At 41.4% G+C, this 22,383-nt stretch overlaps 1 protein-coding gene across 1 annotated transcript in view; it reads right to left on the minus strand.

The window, feature by feature from the left end:
• fstl4 (follistatin-like 4) overlaps positions 1-22,383 on the minus strand; it is a 196,780-nt gene that overhangs the window by 29,055 nt on the left and 145,342 nt on the right. The window contains exons 6-7 of the mRNA XM_073478835.1: positions 9,184-9,350; positions 4,002-4,122 (exon numbers count right to left, since the gene is read on the minus strand). Coding sequence (XP_073334936.1) covers positions 4,002-4,122; positions 9,184-9,350 — 288 coding nt within the window. The remainder of the gene's footprint in view (positions 1-4,001; positions 4,123-9,183; positions 9,351-22,383) is intronic.

Raw genomic sequence — 22,383 nt, forward strand, 5'->3', positions numbered from 1 at the left:
TCCAACCTGCACGCTGCACAAAAATAAACTACACACCAACATTTGTTTTTTGTCTTCAATGGGAAAGGGTACAATCAGCATTCATTCCTGGGTAAACTGACTCTGCAGTAGTCATGGATATTTACCAGCTCCAGCTTGAATCAGTATTGATGTAAAACATGACACCTAGGTGGACACGCTCATTTTTGCCCCTTTACCAGCACGATGCTATGATGCACGTCGAGGCTTCAGACACCGGCACATAAATAGTTTTTCCATCTGCTCAAGCAGCGCTCAACCATCAGGCAGTCGCCATTGAGTTTGAAAGAGAGACTGAAGTGAAACATTTAAAAAAAGTAACCTTGGCAACATTGTCACTGGCCTCCATGCTGCTTTCTTCTGTTTGCTATTTATCTGGCGTGCTTGTGATGTCAAACGTGACACACCAGATATAAAATACAGAAGAACTAACTTCTCTACTGGGAATGGGAAGGAGTCAGTTGCCTTATTTTTAGTGGGTTTAAAAAAAACCTGCATATATGGGCACTAAATCTTGGTGTAAAAATGGTCTAAGTGTATTTAGCCGTTCCACCAGACACATTTTCCAGATGGCTACATGACTGTTTGAGGCTGAAGGAGGTAAAATTATGCACTATTTTCTCACGAAAGTCCAAAACATGAAAACAAATGTGTGTATCACAGCTGTTCTTCTTATTTCTCGACCCATTAATCATCTCACAAGCCCAGATTTGTCAGATTTGTCTCGGGAGGAGCCTGACCCCTAGTTTGGGACAACCCCTCGACTTAACTACCCAACTGCTTATAAAACTAGCTTCACCTCCACCAACAGTAATGTGCTGCTTCCAGATCAATGCATCAGTGTTAACAATCTTATAATGTAACATATGTAATAGTACATCAGTCACAGGGCACATTTTACAACCACTACACTTACTTTTCATACTTTAAAATGCAGGACTTTAACTTGCAGTGGAGTGTGGGATTTCGGTACTTTGTCTTTCTTCTTTCATTATTTTGTCCTCTTTTGTTCCTGATTTACAGACGCTCACTAGATCTACCTCATGCACACACATCAACAAATTAAATCTTCCTACACACACACAAACAAACTACGCCCACACAAGCACTCGCACATATACCTCAACTGAAAACTGAAAGTCTCTAATCTGTGTCTCTATCTCGATAACATCAGTAGCCCCGTTTTTTGGTACAATTCTTCCTTTCTTTGTTTTTTTAGTAATACATATGAACTTGACTTTGCAGAAACATTCACTAACAAACACTATGGGTACTTCACTGATACTAAAGATGCAGCACTGTCATTCCTCTCATCACAGTAAGAAAAAGGAAGCATTGCCGTTATTGCTTTAAAAAACAACAAGATGCAAACTGTCCACTTAGTTTAATGTGGCGCTTGGCTCTTTTCCATTCCACCTTATCTCACCTCGTCCTGTCTGGTTTGAAATACCTTCAATCCCCCAACACAAACATTTGGTAATTGCGGCCGCCTGATAACTCGCCCTTCAGGACCCTAGTCTGTCATGACTCACCCGTCTCCCTCTTTAGTTCAAGGTCTGAAACGCAGCTGCATTTCTTTTCAATTAGCAGCTCAGAAAAAAAACAAAATAATCACACCGATTGTCTCCCGTAATCGAAAGAGACTTAATTGAATACATTTTCCCCCATCCTCTGCCACCCTGAGACAAAAGAAAAAGAAGAAAAGGGGCTGTAATCTTTGATTTGTTATGGTACAGGTAGGGGGCCTTTTAAAATTCTTCCTCCTTGGATTTTCTTTGGAGAGATGCCTGGTAATAACTCTCGAGTCTTAAGGTAGCGGGGGAGGAAGACCTTTATGGAGATGATTAATATGAGCAAGACCGTGTTCCTCTTGCCAGAATCAGTGTGAGCGCGGTGCATCTGCTGGATTTTCGTATTATTTTAGCTTAAGTAGCTTTTATTCACTGCTTTGAATCAAGCGATTATGCCGCACACAATTAGTGTTCAGCAGCACGAATGCAATGATGTCGTTTCTCATGGCAAGAGAGTCGCTTTGATGCGAACCACTTTGATAGCTGTGATTCTGTGAACAGCGCCTCTGAACAATACAGCTTTATGGATACTTTTTATCTGGAGGGGAAACTAATCGCTTAGACAGGCACTTCAACTGCTGAAATGATTAATTGATTAGTTAATTTAACTGCAATATTTTGATAATCTGATTTCGTTTCAGTAATTATGCAAGCAGAAATACTAACCTTTCACAGTTCAAGCTTTGAATTTGCTGCTTTTACTTGTCGTGTATGATAGGAAACGTTGCATCTTTGAGTTTTTTGAGAGCTGGTCATACAAAACAAGCGATTTAAAGACCACTTTTTGTCTCTTTTCAGGCATTTTACAGACAAATCAAGCAATAAATTATTTGAGAATGATATCAGGTGGATTAATCAATTAGAGAAATTGTTAGTAGCAGCCCTAAATAATGGACATCCTATAAACACAACTGTTACTGATTGTAAAAAAGCATTTTGTTTAATATTTTCACTGCATTTAAGGCCACATATAGTCAAATCTGTAGCAGTAGAGAAGCCTTCAATCCATTACTCAGTCTCCCAGAATTCTCAGAGAAGCCAACTATGTTTCTCGATGTTATGACCCTATATTTTGTAGTTTGTCTTGTTTTCCTCCCTTTTGTAAGCCACTTTGTAACTACTGTGTTCCACACAGCTCCATAAAACAAATTCACATGCTTAGTTTTCTATTAACTTACTCTTCTCATGTGACTGGTGGTTCCCAAACAAAGGTCAGTGTACCTGTTAGTATTTTCTTACTAATTTTCCAATTTGCGTGCACACATTTTTGTTAAAATTTAGTGGTCTTAGGTTTATCTGAGTAGTTTGGAAGTGTTAAAACATTGTACCTTGTTTTCTGTCTCCACATGCTGCCTCTGAGTAACTTGGCAAAATGGGGAGCTGCAGTTTCAGGAAGCCTTTTATGCTGAAAAGCAGGAAGTGGAAGATGCCAACTCCCATTGCTTGGCAGGGGAACTCTAAACTAACTAACTTGGCAGCATGTAGACATTTTGTTGGGTTTGTTGGTGGTATTAATACTTTTCATAAATCTATTTTCTTTTGTTTATTTGTACTTTAACATTGTTGGTTGATGGGTTTATTCAGGGTCTTTTTAATTTGATGAAGTTAGGTTCCCCCTTGGTGTTTGTGTAGCCCATGTGTGTATATATACCCCTGATTTTGTATCATTTGGAGTTCAGGTTTGTAAAGTTCTGTAACATTATTGTTTTGTTTAAGTCAAAGGGTGTTTTAGACATTTTTCAATTCTGTTTTGAATGTTTGTTTGGCTTCATAAACCCTTAACATTACAAGATTAACCTTTTGTCCCAGCCTTTGCTGCTTGGTCCCCATCAGTGTACAGTGTGGGATATGTGGAGAGATTGTGGACTAGATTAGCATTTTTTTTCCAAATAGAAATGAGAGAACTCCACATATTTCTGCTTAGGGGGAAAACAAAGACACACATAGGATAACAAACTTGTGTGAGGATGATCCTTTTCTCGATAACCAATAGCATGAAAGGTAGTCAGCACACTGAAGAATAATCAGTGGTAGGAATATATATGCAAACATATTGCCAGTTGCAGGGTCATTGTGGCTTGTATGTGTCAAGAAGCCACACAGGCAGTGTGTTTTCACTGCAAAAAGCCACTTGAAGCCATCTATAAATGGAGCACAATGAGGGGTATTTGAGCCTCTGGGACAACGCTGCCCTTAATGTAAATATGGTATCTGCTGTTTCCAGACGTTTCAATCAGCTGCATGTCGGCTTAATTGCCTTCGAGACTGTGTTTTAACTGTTCCCCACCATAAGCAGGGAAGGCAATAAGAAAATCTTTCACACTGGGGAACCACAGAGTAGCACAAACAAAAGCAAAAGCATTCTTTGTCCACACTTCTAACACTGTAAGTAAGAAATGAGCCACTACTGACCATTCACCTGCAGCACATGTGTCTGATAGAGGTCTTCATAGCCATAGGCATGGCAACTGTAGTTCCCCATGTGGATGGTCGTCACCTTGGTGATGTACAGGGAGCCATCGTCCCCAAAGTCCTGCAACACAGGGAAAAGATGGAGGAGGAAAATTAAGTAAAGCAAGAAGAGGCGGGGCTGAAAGAGCACAATATGGGAGGAAGAAGAGGAAATAAGGGAGAGGAAGACCAGGAGGTGTGAGAGAGGGAATAGTGGTGAAGAATTGTGGGGCAGGAAAGAGCCACAGGGAGTGAGGAAGAAAATGAAGGTAGCTTGATAGAATACATAAGGATGCTTGGAGAGAGCAGGGAGAGGAGGCACGCAACAGCAGGGAGTGATGGGAAAAGACAAGAGAGAAAGAGAGTGATGTGAAAAGGAAGAGAGACCATGAATCAACGGTTTCCCTGTTGAGCAGAAGCAGGCGCTGGGGAATTTGATCCTCCTCTCTCCCCTCATCACGCTGCCTCAGCCTGATAAATGGCAAGGGTTAAAAATATAAAGCCCATTAGGTTGATGAATGGAGCTGGTTGTTGTTGGTGCAGCATTCGGCAGTCACCAGGGGGTTCCAGCCACAGCTTAGGGCGGATTAAGGCATTAAATAGTTTGCTGTCCCACCAAGTGGCAGAGCAGATGTCCTGATGCAGCTCTAGTCGTGACATGGAAACCACAAACGGCTGCTTTTCCGTTCTCAGGGCTCAAGAAATGAATGTGACCTGAAAGAGGGTCGCTTTGTGACAGGGAAAAAAGTGAATTGGGGAAGTTAAGGCAGCTTTTTAAAGTTCTGAATTTACAATTGAGGTTAGAGATACAACTGCTCCAGCGAGGGCAATTAAAACTAAATAGACCATTTGGGCTGAAAAGAATGACTGTCTGGCAGGTCATGCCAAATATATTTTAGTTAAAATCTTTGTGGTTCCTGTGAAAAAAAAAGCTTTCCGTCTCGGTTGGTCTACCTGTCTTTTCTTCAAATCATCAGTCAGTGTGCCCTCGATTCCGACCTCATATTGTCAGTTTTTGGTCGGCTATACACTTTCACCTAAACTTTGTAGTGTCATGGCCATGAATAATATAGTATATCTCATAATTGTAAGTATGGACCAGCCTGTCCTAATCAGAAAAAAACACCATATACTATATGGTTGACTGTGAAAGCATGCATTACGACCCATATTTTCATTTATTGTTAGGTGATGACCTCCTGTGGCTATCGTTAATATTTTGGCAGCTAAGGTGGAAGTCCAGTGAAGCAGTAGAAGAGCCACATTAGGATGAGATGGGAGTGGATTTTTAGGTTAAAAAAAGTCAGTAGTGAGTTTTCTATAACTGAAGTGACTTATGTGACAATGCTTTCCTAAACCTAACCAACTAGTGTTCCTGCCTAAACCTAACCAAACTGTGAGTGTTCAACAAAGGTCCAGGTGCACCTGTTGCTGGTACGCTGACACCGGTCATGTTGTTATGGGAGTCACTGGCAAAAGACCGTTGTGATGGATGATGACAGTGTTGGTCAGAGGGGGTCTTCATCTCTGTACATGTCTGTAACTTAGCTTGAAACGAAGCTAGCCAGCTAGCTACACTGAGGGAGCTAAGCTAAGAAAATGCAAATAACGACATGATTGAAAAAACACGCCAACAGCGGCCCCTAGAAAAGAAACCACCAATGTAACTAAATGTCTTGGGTTCACTGAACAGCGCTGGTTTAATAGGAGAATAATAATGGGGACATGGAGACGTAACTTCTTTCCTCTCCCACATGTCACAAACGCCAACACAACCTGCCTTATGGCAACACTCAGGACACACTACTTTTTTGTGCTTTCTGGTGGGGAAATCACAATTTTATCATTGTACAGGGCTCATTAGGTGATGACCGTCAGCCCTCGGTGATGGGCGATGGCATCGTCTATGGGCCCAACCCTAATTGGTAATAATCAAGGAACATCAGTAATAATGTTCAGTATTTTCTTAAACTGACACTGGCTTGAGAAAACGCTTATTCGGGGACACACAAAAACAACTTTTCCTCTGTTCACTCAGCCTGCATTGTGTCTTACGTGTATCTTACTGGTTACTAAGAAGACATGAATGTAAATGGACCTGCACGGCTCCTTATAACACAGTGAAAATGGAACTTTTCAAGTTCATGAAATGTCCTGATGGTACAGACACAAACAGACCGAGAAGGAGAAAATTACAGGCTTTTATTTCCATTCAACTTTAAATGATATGCTTTGTAATGGAAGGAGCAGCGGGAGAATTATATGTGAAGACTGAATGGCTAGTGGCTCAAATTATTAAAATTTAAATCCCATCACTGAAGTCCTGCTTTTCAGATACAAAACCGAATCAGCGACTGACCTATTCTCCAATAGTAATCATCATCACATAATACACAGAACAGTACTGATGCCAAAATATCAGCCTGCATATACTTAAGACACAACATTCATTTTAATTTTATATTCATTTTATGTTTACCAAGTCACAGCAGCAGTTTATGTGCACAGTAGCTATTTAGTAATTGTTTTATATAAAAGAAATATAAATTATTCGTTAAATTACAGAGTAAATCAGTTTCCAGTCTTACTCTAAAACTCTATAAAAACTATAATCTTACTCTATCAAAACTCTTTGGCTGACAGACAGCAGTAGCTCCAGTAGAAGCACTTGAAACAGATCACAATGCTGTTGTGTCTGTGCCTCTTCAACGGGAAATCAAACCTGTTGAATCGGGTCCGAACCATCCAATTACACAGCGCAGATACTTTTTGGAGAACACAGCCCTCAATATGTTAATGCCCAGTTTTGACTGAGAGTAAAAAAACAAAGACGCTGAACAAAAACAGCGACGTGGAGTAGAAGGTTGGCAGGAGGGGAACAAAAGAGAAGTCTATGAGAGAGCAGACGAATGAGACTGAGTGTAATGAAGGCTCAGCTTTCAGGTTGAGGCAGAAAGATTTAAAATAGCTGCAGAGTGAAACTTCTGAAAGCAGGGCCCGTTTTCCATTCAACACAGCTGGACCGAGAAAAACAGCCTGCTGAGAGGAAAGTGATGTGATTGAAAGGTGACCAGGTTTACCTCGCCTCTTGCTCAATGTCAGATAGGATTGGCCACCCAAGTACAGCTAATGGATGGATGGAGGAGAGTAAGTTTCCCTCCGTCCTCTCACCACTTAAAGATTTCTAAACTCCCACTTGGACGTTTATCTTCTGCCTTTAACAGACTGTGGGTAATGTACTCAAGCTCATTAGTTAATGGAGTATTTATCTTTTATTTAGCTTGGAAGTCTTTTAAAATTTTTAAAAATGTTTTGTACAATAGAAAGTGGTCCAAACTGAACTAATTGACCGATTGGCCACACAAACTTCACATATACTTCGTACCCCTCGTCTTCTTCCAGCCCTGAGATCCAGTGTACACAGACTTTAATCAAATTATAAAGCAATTCCACACATAACGAAGAACTGAGGTCATATCTTTCTGATTAATTTAGGGATTTCTAAGTCCAATCTTTGATTAGACTGAGAAGAAAGTCAAACACAGGCGGGGGCTCCTCTCTCCCGCCTCCACTCAGATCACTGTGGAGATTCATTATGCACGGTCAAGAGGCCGGGGGACCTCTGTTGCCACCACCTCTCCTCCAGTCTCCACCTCAACACTTGACATTGTTTATCGGCTCATCATCGCAGCGGACCAACAAGGCCGCTCATTAACATGCAATTAGTGAATCGGTGTGATCCGGTGGCGGGGAAAGCGAGGCCAGCGCTGTGCTGTCACCTGAGCAGATGTGTTTAAACAGGAGCAGGGCCACATAGTTCATTAAGCACTGAGCAAGCTTTTAATTCTGCTGTTTTTTTGTAATTCTGCTGAGGGCAGGGGAGTACAACTGGGGGTGCAAAACTTTTCCTTTAGTTTGATATTTGGTTTTTGTTTTGCTTCTGTCACCTCTTATCCTCCCTTGTCGATTCAAGGTTTTGGCATCTGCGCAGCCACCAGGGTCCACGCTACGTACATTTTGTCATCTGCTGAAGTCAACATGGATCCCTGTGCATGGTTGATTATGAGGCTGCAAACGTAAGAGTTTTTTTTAAATTAGGAAATTCTCTGCACACCTCCACCCTCCCTCTTAATGGCATTTTATGACCACTGCAAACCAAGTGGAAAAACAGTGCAGTAAAGGAACAATGTGCTCATGATTAGAAATGAGCCGGAAAACTCTGTGAGCTCTTCACACTTTAATTTTAAAAGGTGTTAATAGGCTATTTGTTTCAAATCAAAGTGAAGAGCCCCTCAATCGTGCCCCCATCCTGCTGAAGTCAATAAATATTGATGACAAATATTAATCAGCAGTCCGATTTAATTTCTAGAAGAAAAAAACATTTTGAAAACAAACACAACCATGTACACACAACTTAAAGTGGTGGGCTTGCACATTTTAGGGGAGGGAGGGCTTCGACTCAGGATCAGGGAATAAATCTGCATTAATAAATATATATTTTGTATTGTAATACTGACTAAATGATTTTTTTGAGATGAGAACTGAGAAGAGCTACATTTAGCTCACTGTTCTAGGGTTAGCAGAATGTTTACTGTAAGGTTCAGTCACATCACTCTCATCATCCTCTTTTCAGCAGCAAACAAACTCTTAAAAACAAACTAAAGCACTTCCTGCCAAGCACCAAACCGCAGACAGGAGGTTAGCAGGAAGCCGGTGAAGAGCGCTGAACGTCTTCGTTTTTGCAAAATTCATAAGGCATGCCATGTTTTTGTGAAAAATGGAACAAACAATCAAATACTGTAGCCATCACCATCACAATGTACATTTCTGTAAACCACCGATATGTTAAAACTTTATGTTTCTTTAGGTTAAATTTTCAATTTTATGTTGTGACAACGCTGAGATGTCCTGAGGTCAGAAATATTATTCTATGTTGCCACAAACATTGCTGGTAATAACTAGTGGTGTCGCACTTAAAAATGTTACGGTCACTGGCTTGGCAGCCTCCTCGCCTGCAACTCCACCACCATCCCCTCCACAACATTAACTGCAAAACATATTATCCTTGTGACTGGGCCACATCACCGACAGCACAGAACTACAGCACCAACAATGGGGAAGAAAAACAGCAACATGCACTCACATTGATATCCTCCAGGTCCAAGAAGTTCAGTATGATGCCATTCCTCTTCCAGATGATCGGTGGGCGCAGCGTCCCCTGGATAGCACAGGTGAGAACGGCACTGAGGCCCACCGTTACAGTGGAGACACTGACCCGCTGGTCCTCCGCCAGGCTCAGCTGCACAACCTCTGTTGGGATAAGAGCATGAAGGGAGATGATTTGGTGTTGTAGAGACAGAACGGATGCCGGAGAGGCAAATATGAGACGGGAGTGAGAATAAAAGATTTAGAAAAATGAGAAGATGGAGGAAGAAGGAGAGAAAAGGATGGCAGAGAAAATCACAAATCAGAATGAGTGTGCTGATGTAGTGGAACAGTGGCCAAGCTTAATACATTTCTTAGCGTCCATCTCATTACTAGTGGACCAGGGGAGGATAAACAGCTGTCCAGGAGTGAAGGATATTCAGAATGAAAAAGGAGCACGTGTCAGAGGACACATGGCTAGCCAAATATCATTCCTCTCATTAAGGCAAATTTATGTTCATTGAAATGGCCATCCAATTCAATTCACCTTTACGGCAAATTAAGAATTATTCTTCCCTGGTTCCCCTTGGCACCATAAATAGTATCTGTCGCCAAGCTGTGAGGCCAGGCATGAAAATCTACAGTCACAGTTACAGTCAGGAAACTTTGTCATCTGCTGAACCTTTTTCTTGGTTAAACTTGCAGTGAGCCCAATGTTTTAACGAGACATAAAAAACAGTGTGTGAGCTTTAGAGGACATTCAGTATGTGCCTTGTATTCTCACTATTACATCTCTGCAATACAACACCACCTTAATCTTTTATTTCGCTGTACACACTAACAATATGAGAAAGGGCGCTTACGGATAGAGTTGTTTTTTTGTTTTAATCGTTAAAAAAAGCAAATGGGTATAAAACCTGGAAAAGGAGCACCGGTATGCTGCTGATGGTGAGCTATTGTGTCAATATAGAGTTCAGGCACGCAGGCACTGACACGATATATGTCAGTGTGTGACCTCGGGTCAATATTGACTGGGGACCGGATATACTTGGTTCACTAAATAAAGAGACACAGACACCTGATATAAATCTAAATGGAGCCACCCAAGCGAAACACTGAGCCAATCACGTACACACACACACACACACACACACTCACACCGGGGGCGTTTACTGCCCTTGCTGCGTGACTTTTCAGTACTAAAATATTTAAAGAGATGATACACCATTAGGATTAAGGATCTAATTAGAGCAAAAAAGATGAGAGGGAAAATTAAATCTGTCGATAAGTTTGGAGATTGAACATCCAGCGATAATAAAAAAAGCTGTGATTAACAAAGTAAGTGCCAACGCATTCAGCACGAAGACAAGAACAGCAGCCGAGCCAAAGAGTGATGCAGACTGATGTATTCAAGATGGTGATCCGCTCACTGAGGAACCTAAGAAATACCTAAACATACAGTACAATGGAGAAATGATATAAATCGGACCAAATCAATAATATTCCACCTTTTGTTTAGGCATCACTACAATAAACATTCTGATGAATGTACAGCTACTGACTGTTAGTCATTTCAGTTATAAGATAATTTGCTTCGTCTGAAAAATATAAAATCTGCATGAAATATGTTCACTCTTAAGTCATCATTTTCTTTAGGCGGTTTTAGATGCTGTAAGGAAAAAGAGCTTCATAGTAATGAGATAAATATTAATGTGCTGTTAAATCAAGCAGCTCACTTTCACAAACTACAGTATGTTAACGAATCATCTTGTTACTGTCAGACATGAAAACGTCCCCTCCACAGCGGGTGTTGTTTATTTCTTTTCTATAATTAGCAAAGCGGTGTAAACTTGAAAGCATGTGCCAAGCATGACATCTTGTCAGACATGGAGCTGCTCTAAGATCACAGATAAAGTTGCGGAGCTGTTTCACAATAAATGCACTGATATATTTTTGTTATGTAGCTTATATGAATCTATTATCACCTACAGTACCACCAGCGTGTTCGTGCTCAGAAACTTTTGAGTTTCCTGACTTCAGCTTCCTCTCTAGGCACTACAACTATATTAAATTGATCTGATATTAAAGCTGTAATGGTACGTACAGAAACATGCAGCTGATGAGTGAATAAAAGTGATAATGCCAGCCACACAACAAACTTTCCTTTCAACACCCACACGGGACAATATTTCATTGTCAAAACAGACTTCAAGTAGACGGCTAACAGACTTTGAAATGTTTGTGGGTAACTTCCTGTCCGGATCCAGCCTGTGACAAACGCTGTTGTAAAAAGACCTCTGGATATTAGCTGTCTGTTTCACACAGCTCTCCAGGTGATAGATAGATCTGGGCTGACAGCTCGGTCTGTCAGTGATATTTCAGAATGCCTTGGGTACAGTACACTGCCAGATCCAACAAAGTTATAATTCAGCTGAGCAGTAATTTGGGTGGCAGAACAGGCTTTGAGTGCCATGTGGACAGATGAAGGATGAAGTGCATTGATCTGACATGGCTTGGAGGGGTTGGTTTCGGGGTGGCACTGTGAATTTCAACCAGACCACTGCTCATATTAAAATTTAATGCAGTGCATGCAAGTAAAAAACCTGTGTGGCGTGCCGAGTCTTCCTGCAGCAGTCGACTGTTCAGATAGACATCCAGTGTGACTTAACATTGACTCCCACGAAGTAGATAAATCGGGAAACGTTTTTTAAAAATCCGCTGGTGAGGGCTAACTCTTTAAAGTTCAATCAGTGCAGGAGTTCAAACTGTAATTAATAGACTATGGCAGATAAAACACTGGCTACTGTGAAGGACGGGGTTGCTTTTCAACAGCTACACTGGACACAAACAATCAAGCCTCGGTGCAATTAAGTTTGGATGTTTGATTTTGAGTCATTGATTTGGCACCTGGAGGTTTTGTTATTTTTATTCCAGAGTCGATTAAATGCACAAAAACCGAAAACAGGTCACTATTAAAGTTATAATTCAACTTGAGATTTTTCTGGCCTTAACAGTTGTGTTTTTGAGGACTGACTCATGTATGGTTTTGAAAAAACTGACTGTGAGTTTCAGATTGCAGCTGTGAAAAAATAACCTTCAGCTGGGCTGTAACACTGCTGTGTACAAACCAAATCAAAGGAGAAAGGGGGATGGTGAATCGAGGTGTTTAGTTGTTGTTTCTTAGGTTGTGGGTGGATATAGTCAGAAAGATTTGACTTTGACCTTGAGGAGAAAAATAAATGAGCCCAACTTTTCATATATGTCAATGATGAATCATGTCTAACACCAAACAAGCCAGAGAAGAACCAAGCGAACATTGAAATGTTAAGAGAACAATGTTGGAAATCTGCCGTTGTGGTTGAAAAATGAAAGTTGTGCCAAAGTCTGGGACGTTACCTGGCCGTCATTCCTGGATGTCCCAGTGACATCGAAAATATGAAGTTACCAGTAGTGAAGTTATCCAGCTATTCTGCTAAATTTGATGTAACCTTAGCAGCTTTACACAGCCTAACAAACAACAATAACAAATCAACATTGACTCACACGGGACACAAGCCCCAGTCTCCTAGGTGAAAGCACTGTGCTTGAACCATTCGTACACCACGACCTCATCATTACAGGGACTTTGTAACTCTTTATACAACATCACCTGCTTGGGTAAAGACTTTTGGCTCTTACAACCACCACAACGATGAGATAACATATAATTTACATGTACATAATAAGCATACATTTAAATGTAATATTAGAAATATTGACGTGATCTTTGTAAGTAAGGTGATTTCAGGGTGGACTTTCAATCTGAACAGCTCAGTCCTCTGCCAAGACCCAACAATCCCCTTTTGTACTCAGTTAAAGGTACCAGCCATCTAAATAAGCCTGATTTTTTCATCAAGATCCATGAGTAATTACCAAAAACGTCAAAGTATGCCACCATCAACATCTCGCAATGTTGAAGAAAATGAAAAAAATCCTCAATCACACCAACCAACAATGCAACGGACATGGGTGGAAACCTCCCTGGCGTGGTAACAACGATACATATTTGCTTTTCTCAAAGCAATAATAGGACCGATATTTCCTGGTTTGTACGAGAGGGTCTAACATTTCTATTATTGGCACATAGAAATGTCATCATCTAGTGCTCCGCTACAAATCCACATTGTAATTATTGGCATCCAACCAGAACCATATTTGGCCACCAGGGTCAACATGTCACCATCCGACCAATGTTTGCCAGAAGACTAAATCTCTAACCAAGCATTCAATGCCAGCTATCGGTACCATTTGGAGTGGTTCTCAAAAAGTATTGACATTGATCCCAGCCTTAATAACTACAACCGAGTTTATCTCTACCACAGTTTGGGAGCATCTCTGTAAAAATCTGTTCAAACATCCTCCCACGTTCTGTCCCATTCTCAGGTGATACAGACAAATTGCATATCCACAAGCAGCGCCTGTTCTGCCCCGGCTTGCTCGGGAAACCTGTCATGACATTATCTAGCTAATGATTCCTACAGCTTCCCCCTTTTCCCCAAAATAGCTCCAATGTGTAAGTTGGTAATTGACTTCCAGGGGAATTCAGGAGCTCCTCTGATCGATCAGCCGTGCTAGCTGAGCTATGGACAGGCTGACAGGGCCAACGGGGGGGGGGGGGGGGGGGGGGGTTTCTGTATGCAGCTCTGGAGGTGACGTACAGTACAGCACAGTATTAGTAGGGAAAGGTAAAAAGAAGAGGGAGCAGGGCAGAATTTATGAGAAAGAATCAAAGACAGGGGCAAGGAGAAGGCTTAACAAAATAGCAAAATAGGGCGGATTAAAAATGGTCGAAGGAGAAAGAAAAGGACAAAGAAAAGTTAGCTCCAACGTAGAAGGAAAAGAACGTAAAAGAGGATGAGCAAGGCAATCGGAAAAGATGGGCTGAGACAACAAAGGCTCATAAGAGAAGGAGTAAAAATGTGTGTGCGTGTGAGGCAGGAAGAGAGACAAATTTGATGCAGAGCACGTAGAAGATCTCCCAGGGAATAACTAATGTGGCGAGCTCAAGACTGCAGCTCAGAGAGTTGTCCCTTTCCACTTTTATGAGACCAGCCTCTCGTGAGCTGGAATAAGACATCAAGCCACAAAGGCGGAGGAGCAGAGCACTGTGACTTTTTTCTTTTAGAGGGTATAGATAACATCCTGACTGTAGACTAGGAGAGCGAATGGAGAGAGGTGGTGAGGTGCAGAGAGCAGGGAGGAGATGGAGAAAGAATGACAGGTGGAAAAGAGAGTTATAGGTGAAGTAGTGGGATGTGTGGAGTCATGTGAGCGGGGCCGGGAAAACAAGCTGACAGGCACCCAGGAGGCTTAGATTTGTTCATTTGTGGGTCAAACAACCAAGTATCTAGTTAAAAACTGAGCTGAATTGGGGTGTTGTACATGCCTAAGTTAAAAAGAAAGAATTGAATGTAGAAATGTTGAATGTAGAAGTGAATAAACTGACTGCTTTTCAACTGGTAGCAGACTCTCAAAGCCTTTTTTTCCTCAATTAAATGTCTTTTCATTGGTAAATTACCAAATTCATGCAGTCAGTTCCATAAAGAGACCGACAAAAGGTGCCAGATCTACCACAAAATAAGCAAAAAGCAAAATCTAATGTTGAATTAGGATGTTAAAGTGATTAATTAGCTCACCAGGCCTTCTACGGGTTGAAAGGAGGTCGTACAAATGTATTACAGCCCTGATATGAGACATAATAATGTGATACTGCTGTTCGGGTTGTCCAAAGCAACCTTCCATGGCTGTGCAAAGAAACTGGTCAGACTTATTTCTCTATTAATCAAAAGCATTCCAATCGCTGGAAAAAAAAAAAAAAAAAATCCTCAGACAAAAACTCTGCTTAATGTGAACAGAAAGACATTTAAATATTAAATCTGATGGAAAATTTTATTTTCAAACTTCTCTGTTTCATAATTCACAAAAATAGTTTGTAGAAGCTTGGCTAGTAGCGGTATTTAACTGAATATTTAACCGCTCTTCTTAGATGAATGTCTCTGTGATAAACTTTTCAGTCAGCCATGTTACGAAATACAACAAATGCGCCTTCAGCGATAGACCCTGTAGGAATCTCTTTATGAACCAGTCCCAGAGGGCAAAACAGCACTTTGCATGTCAGAAATTATCAAGCCTGAGTTCTCCTTAGCTAACCCCCTCTTTGTAGACTCCACCAGCTGATTTATGACATAAGCTATGGGAGAAAAATACGAACGTGTAATGTAGTAACTTATTAGCTTTTAGGCCTAGCATGAATGATGGTGAATCCAGAAGCAGACACAAAAAAACACATACAATTATGAAATACTTTCTGTGCTTTTTCTTTCTGGGGATATTAGTCGTACTTAGAGCTGTTTCAACAATGTTTCAGCAGCATTTTTAGTGACTTCATGTCATCATGCAACAGGTTCTGGTCATGTTTCTTGACAAAATGTGTACAAAAGTAGTGAAAAAGCAAAATGCACACGTTTACAAGTGTCCACCTCCTCCTCTGGGTTACTCAGAGTAGTTTCGTCAGTGCAGCAGGTGGCTGCTTGATTCTGTATGAAGCCTCTGAGAGGACAAACATCCACAACACAGACCTAAACAACAAAGTGCTCTTCTCCCCTCCTTATCTCTTTCTATCTTAATATGAGCCTTAGTGGAGGGTAGCGTGTTACTCATTCGACAAGTACATCCTCCTCCCTTCATGTGTCATGTATGCAAATATATGCACGGCACACTCGATTATTCATATCTGACCCGTGTGGAAAAAAAATTTCCTCATTTGGTAAATTAAGATTCAGGCATTAATCATTAATCTCATCACTAAGTGAAAAGCAGCTGCTACAGTATGTGGGCTTGATTTGCCAGCCCTCACACTTCCTACATGTTCCTGCAAAAGCTGCCAAACTACACAGCAATGGAGACTTGCAGGATTTTCAAAAGGAACCTCACGCTGGTCTCTGCTTGTACTTGGGTTAGCCCCTCAACTAAAGTCACGTTTTTCTTAACAAGCAACAAAAAATGGATTTTCCCATTGATTGTTGCTATGCAACCACCAAAAGTTCCTGACAACCAGCAATCTTGGACCACCTGTCAATGCTGCACAATAGTACTGTGTGTCAAGCTGTGGTTAAGTTCCTCGGGTTGCTCTTCCAATCACAGGGGCACACGCTGGCACCTGGCATCTTTTATTGTGCTGAGACATCAGGTGAAATTCTTGGAAGCCGTCAGCAGTGAATGTAACAAAGCAGTGCACAGTGATTCATGGTTTGAGATGCATCAAGGTGTGTTCATATATATGGTCACACACATTCCACACGTGCAGAATATAGAGACAGATGAGGCATAGAGATGTATGTGTTACTAAAGTACACTTTTCAACACAAATGTGTTACCTTATGTGTTTTAGTAGCTTCAGGGACAACTTCACGTCCAATGTGGCTGCACAGTATGTTCCCAGATAATTAATCCACGCTTTATAAAACTCAGACCAGCCGTAAAAATGTGTCCATTTATGAACATAGGTAGTAGGTGGAGTAGGTTATATGGACAAATTCTAATGAATGGTATTCAATGGTATTCAATGGTAAATGCTTGTGTGTATAAATGGACAAAGCGCTTTGCAATGTGTGCCTCATTCACACACTCTCACTCCAGTGGTGATGGAGATTCAACGCTGGGGACTTAAATATTGGAAGATTTCCACTGATGGCAGGATAGTCAACAAAGATACTTGGGTAGGTTAAGCACAAGAAGGTTCAGCTGAAAATGCATCCTTTCAGAGGATGAAGGATAGTTTCTCCCATGCAAGTATGAGACCATCACAGTGATATGTCTCATGTCTGTACATGTACTGTTCATACCATCTATCTCTAGACTAACTCAATCTGTAGATGCTCATATGACACGTTGTTTTATTTTTAATGCACCTGATTGATACTGAGAAAATAATCTCTTTGAAACCATAGAAACTAAAAGAGCAGGTACCACTACATGACTGCATGTGATCATGTCCCCTGCGAACGTGACAACACTGGAGGGTTTTGTACTGAACATGTAGGGAGACAGGACTCCCACTGGGAGCCCACAGTGAGTACAAATGATCTCGGCGTGTCACTGTGCATCCAGTATGAGGGCTGCTCTCCGCAGGTGGGCTGCAGCCATTAGCAAATATATCAGCCATGTTTCAAGCAAAGTGACACACTGAATTAATGCTGTGTTGTATCTCACTGTGCATTCACGCCCATTTTCTCAATCAATCAATAACTATGCACTCGCAGACAGTTAATACTATGCATTCGTTGTATATCACACCACTTTCACGTAATGTACATACATACTGTTCATTTACTGTCTCTCATACATGCTCTTATCTCTTATGGACACACAAGCACTAATTCACTCTCACACACACACATAGCTCTCGCTTCCAGAGTGCTGGGGTGGTGATTATTCATGGGCGGGAGATGGGGATGAGCAATCAGTGGCTAGCTCATTAATCATACTGGATGCAGACCCTTAATCTCCTCTACAGGTACAGAGAAATCCTCCGCTGCCGCTTCTCATTGCTCGTCTAATGTCCTCCCTCTTCCTCTGCCTCTCTCCCACCCACATTTTCTCCTGGATGCTTTGTTTGCAGCCTCGGTTATTTCTCTCACTCTTGATATCTCTGTCACTCTCCGAATGCCTGTCAGTCTTCCTTTCCGTCTCACTCTTTCCTTTTCTTTCTGGTCTTAACCTGCCTTCTCTTTCTTCCCTGTCGATCCATGTGAAGTGCCTCCTTAGCTTCCTAGCAAAGTCACCATGGTGCTTCTTCTCCAGTAGGGTCCCTTAACTAGGCAGTGAACAAGCCTTGTTCGGAGCAAAGTAAAGGCAGAGAGCGAGCCAGTGGAGGAAACTTATAGCAGGAGTATTTTAAAACAATCTGCTTCATGCTGTATTAATAGGTCAGTAGATCTGGCCCTCCTCGCTCTCCCTTCGCAGCTGCATGAGCATTTAAGAAACAAGGCTGAGGAACTACACCTTGCAGCAGCTGGACCCTTACTTTGCGAAACGATAGCTGTTTTGTGCTGGTCAGGAGGTCAAGAAATATGAGCAACATCTGTGCGCTTATGGCGCTAAATTAAGATGAAATAATGAGAGGTTAGTTTGTGGTGAGTGCATGAAAATTTGACAAAATTTCTACCTCCTGCTTGATGAAAAACAACCTCTGGCATTTCAGCCGATAAATTACACTCCTGTCTTTTGTGAAATCCCAGGTTTTGAAAGCCAACAAACATTAAAACAGCTTTCCTGGAACATAATTAGACATCTCGCCAGTACACTAACTGATGCGAGAGGGGAGTTTGTGCTTACAAAAGCACTAAAAATAACCTTATGTTGTCAACTATATGTATTACCCACGATATCTACCACAGTCCTCCTGGAACTGCACCCTTCCCAGGCCATTTAAAGGGAACAATTGTCTCCCCCGCATTACTTAATGACCAATTTTGCAGGAACAGGCTGCTAACAACGGAGCCTATTTCTGAGGTGGGTGTTTCTGCTAAGCACCAAGCGCGATGGAAGGCGGCAGTGGATTTACACAGGATGAGGCTTAATAATGAACCGGCATCAGTCGGGTAATGACAGGGCAGAACTCTCTTCACTGTGTCATTCAATCCCTAAGGGCGAGAGTAACCTGTCGGGAAAATGAACAGATTAATTGCCTGCCTGGAGGGTAGACCTCTGAACTCCACATACGTTCATTGTATTACTATACATTCAGAGTTATTTTGTTCCTTAAAGCTGGGTCCGTCATTTGAAACAGAATCAGTACTGCTGCAAAGTTGCTTTAATGCCAAGCCTGTAAATTGCTATTACAGTAAAAAGGAAAGTTACATCAATATCAGCTTTTAAGCTTGGCACGCTGCAATTCATATCTCCACAGCTTTTTCAATATTTCTTGTGTTAAGACTCCTGAAGGTCAAAGACACTGTGACCCTATGGCATTATCAAATTGCATTGACTAAGATGAAAGAGAGCTTGTAGGCCGTCATGTTTTCTATGACATTTTTCATTTAATAGAGCTGCAGAATGAGTCTGTGCGTTCCTTTCAGTCTTTTTCAGAGAAAAACCTTTATATTTCCAAATTCTTTCCCAGGGCCTCATATATTATCTGAGTTTCAATCAGTTTTGATCTTAAGTATGACCATGTACTATTGTAGTTATATGTAAAACCTTACTTTGACTTGGAAATTACCAAAGATCCGAGCAAAGTCTAGACATTACATAAATGATCTTCCTGCTGTTATGTCCAAGTATTGAAATTTGCGACGCATGTGTCCAAACCTGTGGTGAACTTTGCACAGGCTTTATCAACAACTTGCAGCTGTGATATTTTTTTTTCTAATCCTCTTTTATGCTTGCATTATGAATGAGGAAATTGCGAGGCAGTTGCCGTCAATTTCAGTTAATTTGACATTTATAATCCACAGGTGTGTAAGTTACAACTGGGGTTCAATTCCTAGAACAAAGTCTTTCTATGCTCGGCATCTTTTAAAATTGAATGTAAGGACAACATCGGAAATGACCTTAAGAAGAGGAAGAAGAAGGAGAAGGAGAAGAAGACGAAGACGAAGAAGAAGAAGAAGAAGAAGAAGAAGAAGAAAAAAAAGCTCGGTCTCGACTGGACTCCCAGCCTCTGCGAGCTAAACCGTTGCAGCGTATCCAGAACGCTGCAGCGCACCTTGTTTTCAATCTACCCAAATTCTCATATGTGACCCCCCTCCTCCGTGACCTCCACTGGCTTCCTGTTGCAGCCTGCATCCGATTCAAGATGATGGTACTGGCCTTCAAGGCCGTCAACGGCCCAGCGCGAGCACTTCGCTCCACTACATCAGCTGGCCGGCTGGTACCGCCATCGCTGAGAGCAAACAAAGGTCGCTCAGCGAAGTCACAACTCTTCTCTGTTCTGGCACCTCAGTGGTGGAACAAACTCCCGACTAATGTCAGGACAGCAGAGTCACTCACCATCTTCCGCAAAAGACTCAAGACTACCTTGTTCAGAGGAAAAACAAGAAGAAGAAGAAGTAGAAGGAGAAGAAGAAGAAGAAGAAGAAGAAGAAGAAGAAGAAGAAGAAGAAGAAGAAGAAGAAGAAGAAGAAGAAGAAGAAGAAAGAGAAGAAGAAAGAGAAGAAGAGTAGATATGCAGCATTTTGTATAAAGTATAAAGTTGAGGATGCAGCCTGGATGGGATGAAATGTTATCTTCACACCCTTTGGTTTGATGAAACTGACATTTTAAGTCTCAAAAGGCCAAAAAAAAGTCATCCTGCTCTGAGAGGCTTAATGGAAACAAGCTGACAGTCTGGAGCTAATCTCCCATACTTCATTTGGCCGGATGAGACCAAATTCATTAAAGCGATACTCTCATCTGATAGCGGCATAAGATCTCTGACAATCTGGATAATCTTTCATCTTTATGGAAACAAAGACCCCTCACCCTCTCCCCTCTCCCCTCTCCCTCTCCGCAGCTTTGCCTCCTACGGTAAACTGCGAAGGCATTTCCTGACAGGGTCGGCTAAGTGGTCTTTCTCATTTTAAAGCCCTTTCAGCCTTGGGGAGGAGGAGGGTAAGAGAGATTAGTGGCCTGCAGCAGAACTCTGCACTGCAGGAGCCACAGCTTGACCTGACCTGAGAGTTTGCCTCGAAAGAGACAGAATGCACAATGAGATGTACTGAGAACTTATGTGTGTGTGTCTGGGTGGATGCACCTGCAGTAGATGTTGTGATTTTAAATGTGCAGCCATGAATCTCCGCTCTCCACCGGGCCAGGAAGAATTAAATTTATGCACATTTTCAACAATAGCCTGATTACAGTTACAGGAAAGAATAATAGAAATTGCTTCTTTCATGCAGCTCTCATGAGGGCTGTTTATCACAGAGAAACCACTCCGAGGTTAAAGAGGTCAATGGACTCTTGAGTTTAAATTTGGTGAAGTGGTGAGAGCAAAAACACGAGGTATTGTATTCTGAATTTGATTTGTTACAGGAAGTTTAAGAGGGGCTGTGTTTTATTCTTTAGAGAAGAAGAGAGAGGTCAATGTTTAACAAGGCTAAATGTGAGGAAACAATAGGAAAACGAAAGACAGTTGTTTCTCTTTCATTTTGCCTCAAATGGAGTACTGGAATGAAGTTTGGTGCTCTGTTTTTGCATCGATGAAACTCATTAGTATTCTGTCAGAGCTAAGAAGTGTTGTTTTACAGTGTGATATATTAAAACACTTAGCTAGCATTACGCCCCTGATATCAGGAAGTCAAAATGTTGGATGCTGATACATATTAGCTGACATTCACCCACATTTTTTGCAATGATCCCTTAAACGTGGTTGACAAACACTTCTGACAAAGATATGTCAATGCCAGACCATTCGGGACGGGCAACAGACAATTGGTCTGGGGCAGGGCTTTGCTGTGTGAGTGGAAGTTGGCCGGAGTGGCAGCCGAATCTTCAGGGGGAGTCACATCGGTTTCTGCTCTGATCTGGCTCAGAGATGACTTTTTTTTTTTTACTTTTGGGATTAAAGGTGGATTTATCTTCACTTCTATCCTGCGATCTGCGGAGGTGACCTTCGTTTAAGGGTGCTTATGTACTGTGTTGAATGCAGCTAACTGGAGCTAGAGGGGAAATGTTCTGTTTTTTATGAAGAGGAGAGGGACACAAGAAGATAGAGAAACAGAGTTGATGGTGAATAATACTGTATTCAGCCGAGAGGCTTAACTGAATTTAAAAAAACATACACGATCCCAATATAGCTGTGATACGGCCAACGTCGCCCGACTAATATATCCATAGGCTGATATCATCAGGCTCTAATGTTGAGCTAATATGTATTCAAATAATCGACTTTACACACAAAACTGAGACCATTGCCCTAAAAATGCTATTCATCTATCTTGCTTGGTACTGTAACAAGATCAGTGTTGAGAGGATATTAGATATTAGATTGATAAATATCATCTGTACTATCAGTTAAATACATCTTAAGAAGAGTAACACATATAAATTATAAGTGGGTAATAAACTTGGGTGTATGAGGCTATTATGGGTAATGTTGGAATATTAAGATTTATTATTATTATTATTAAGACCCTCCTGGCCTGGTAAACACCAATGTCTTTCCAACTTCTCACTCCTA

The sequence above is a fragment of the Pagrus major genome, chromosome 13 (assembly GCF_040436345.1).
Source record: "Pagrus major chromosome 13, Pma_NU_1.0".
Lineage (NCBI taxonomy): Eukaryota > Metazoa > Chordata > Actinopteri > Spariformes > Sparidae > Pagrus > Pagrus major.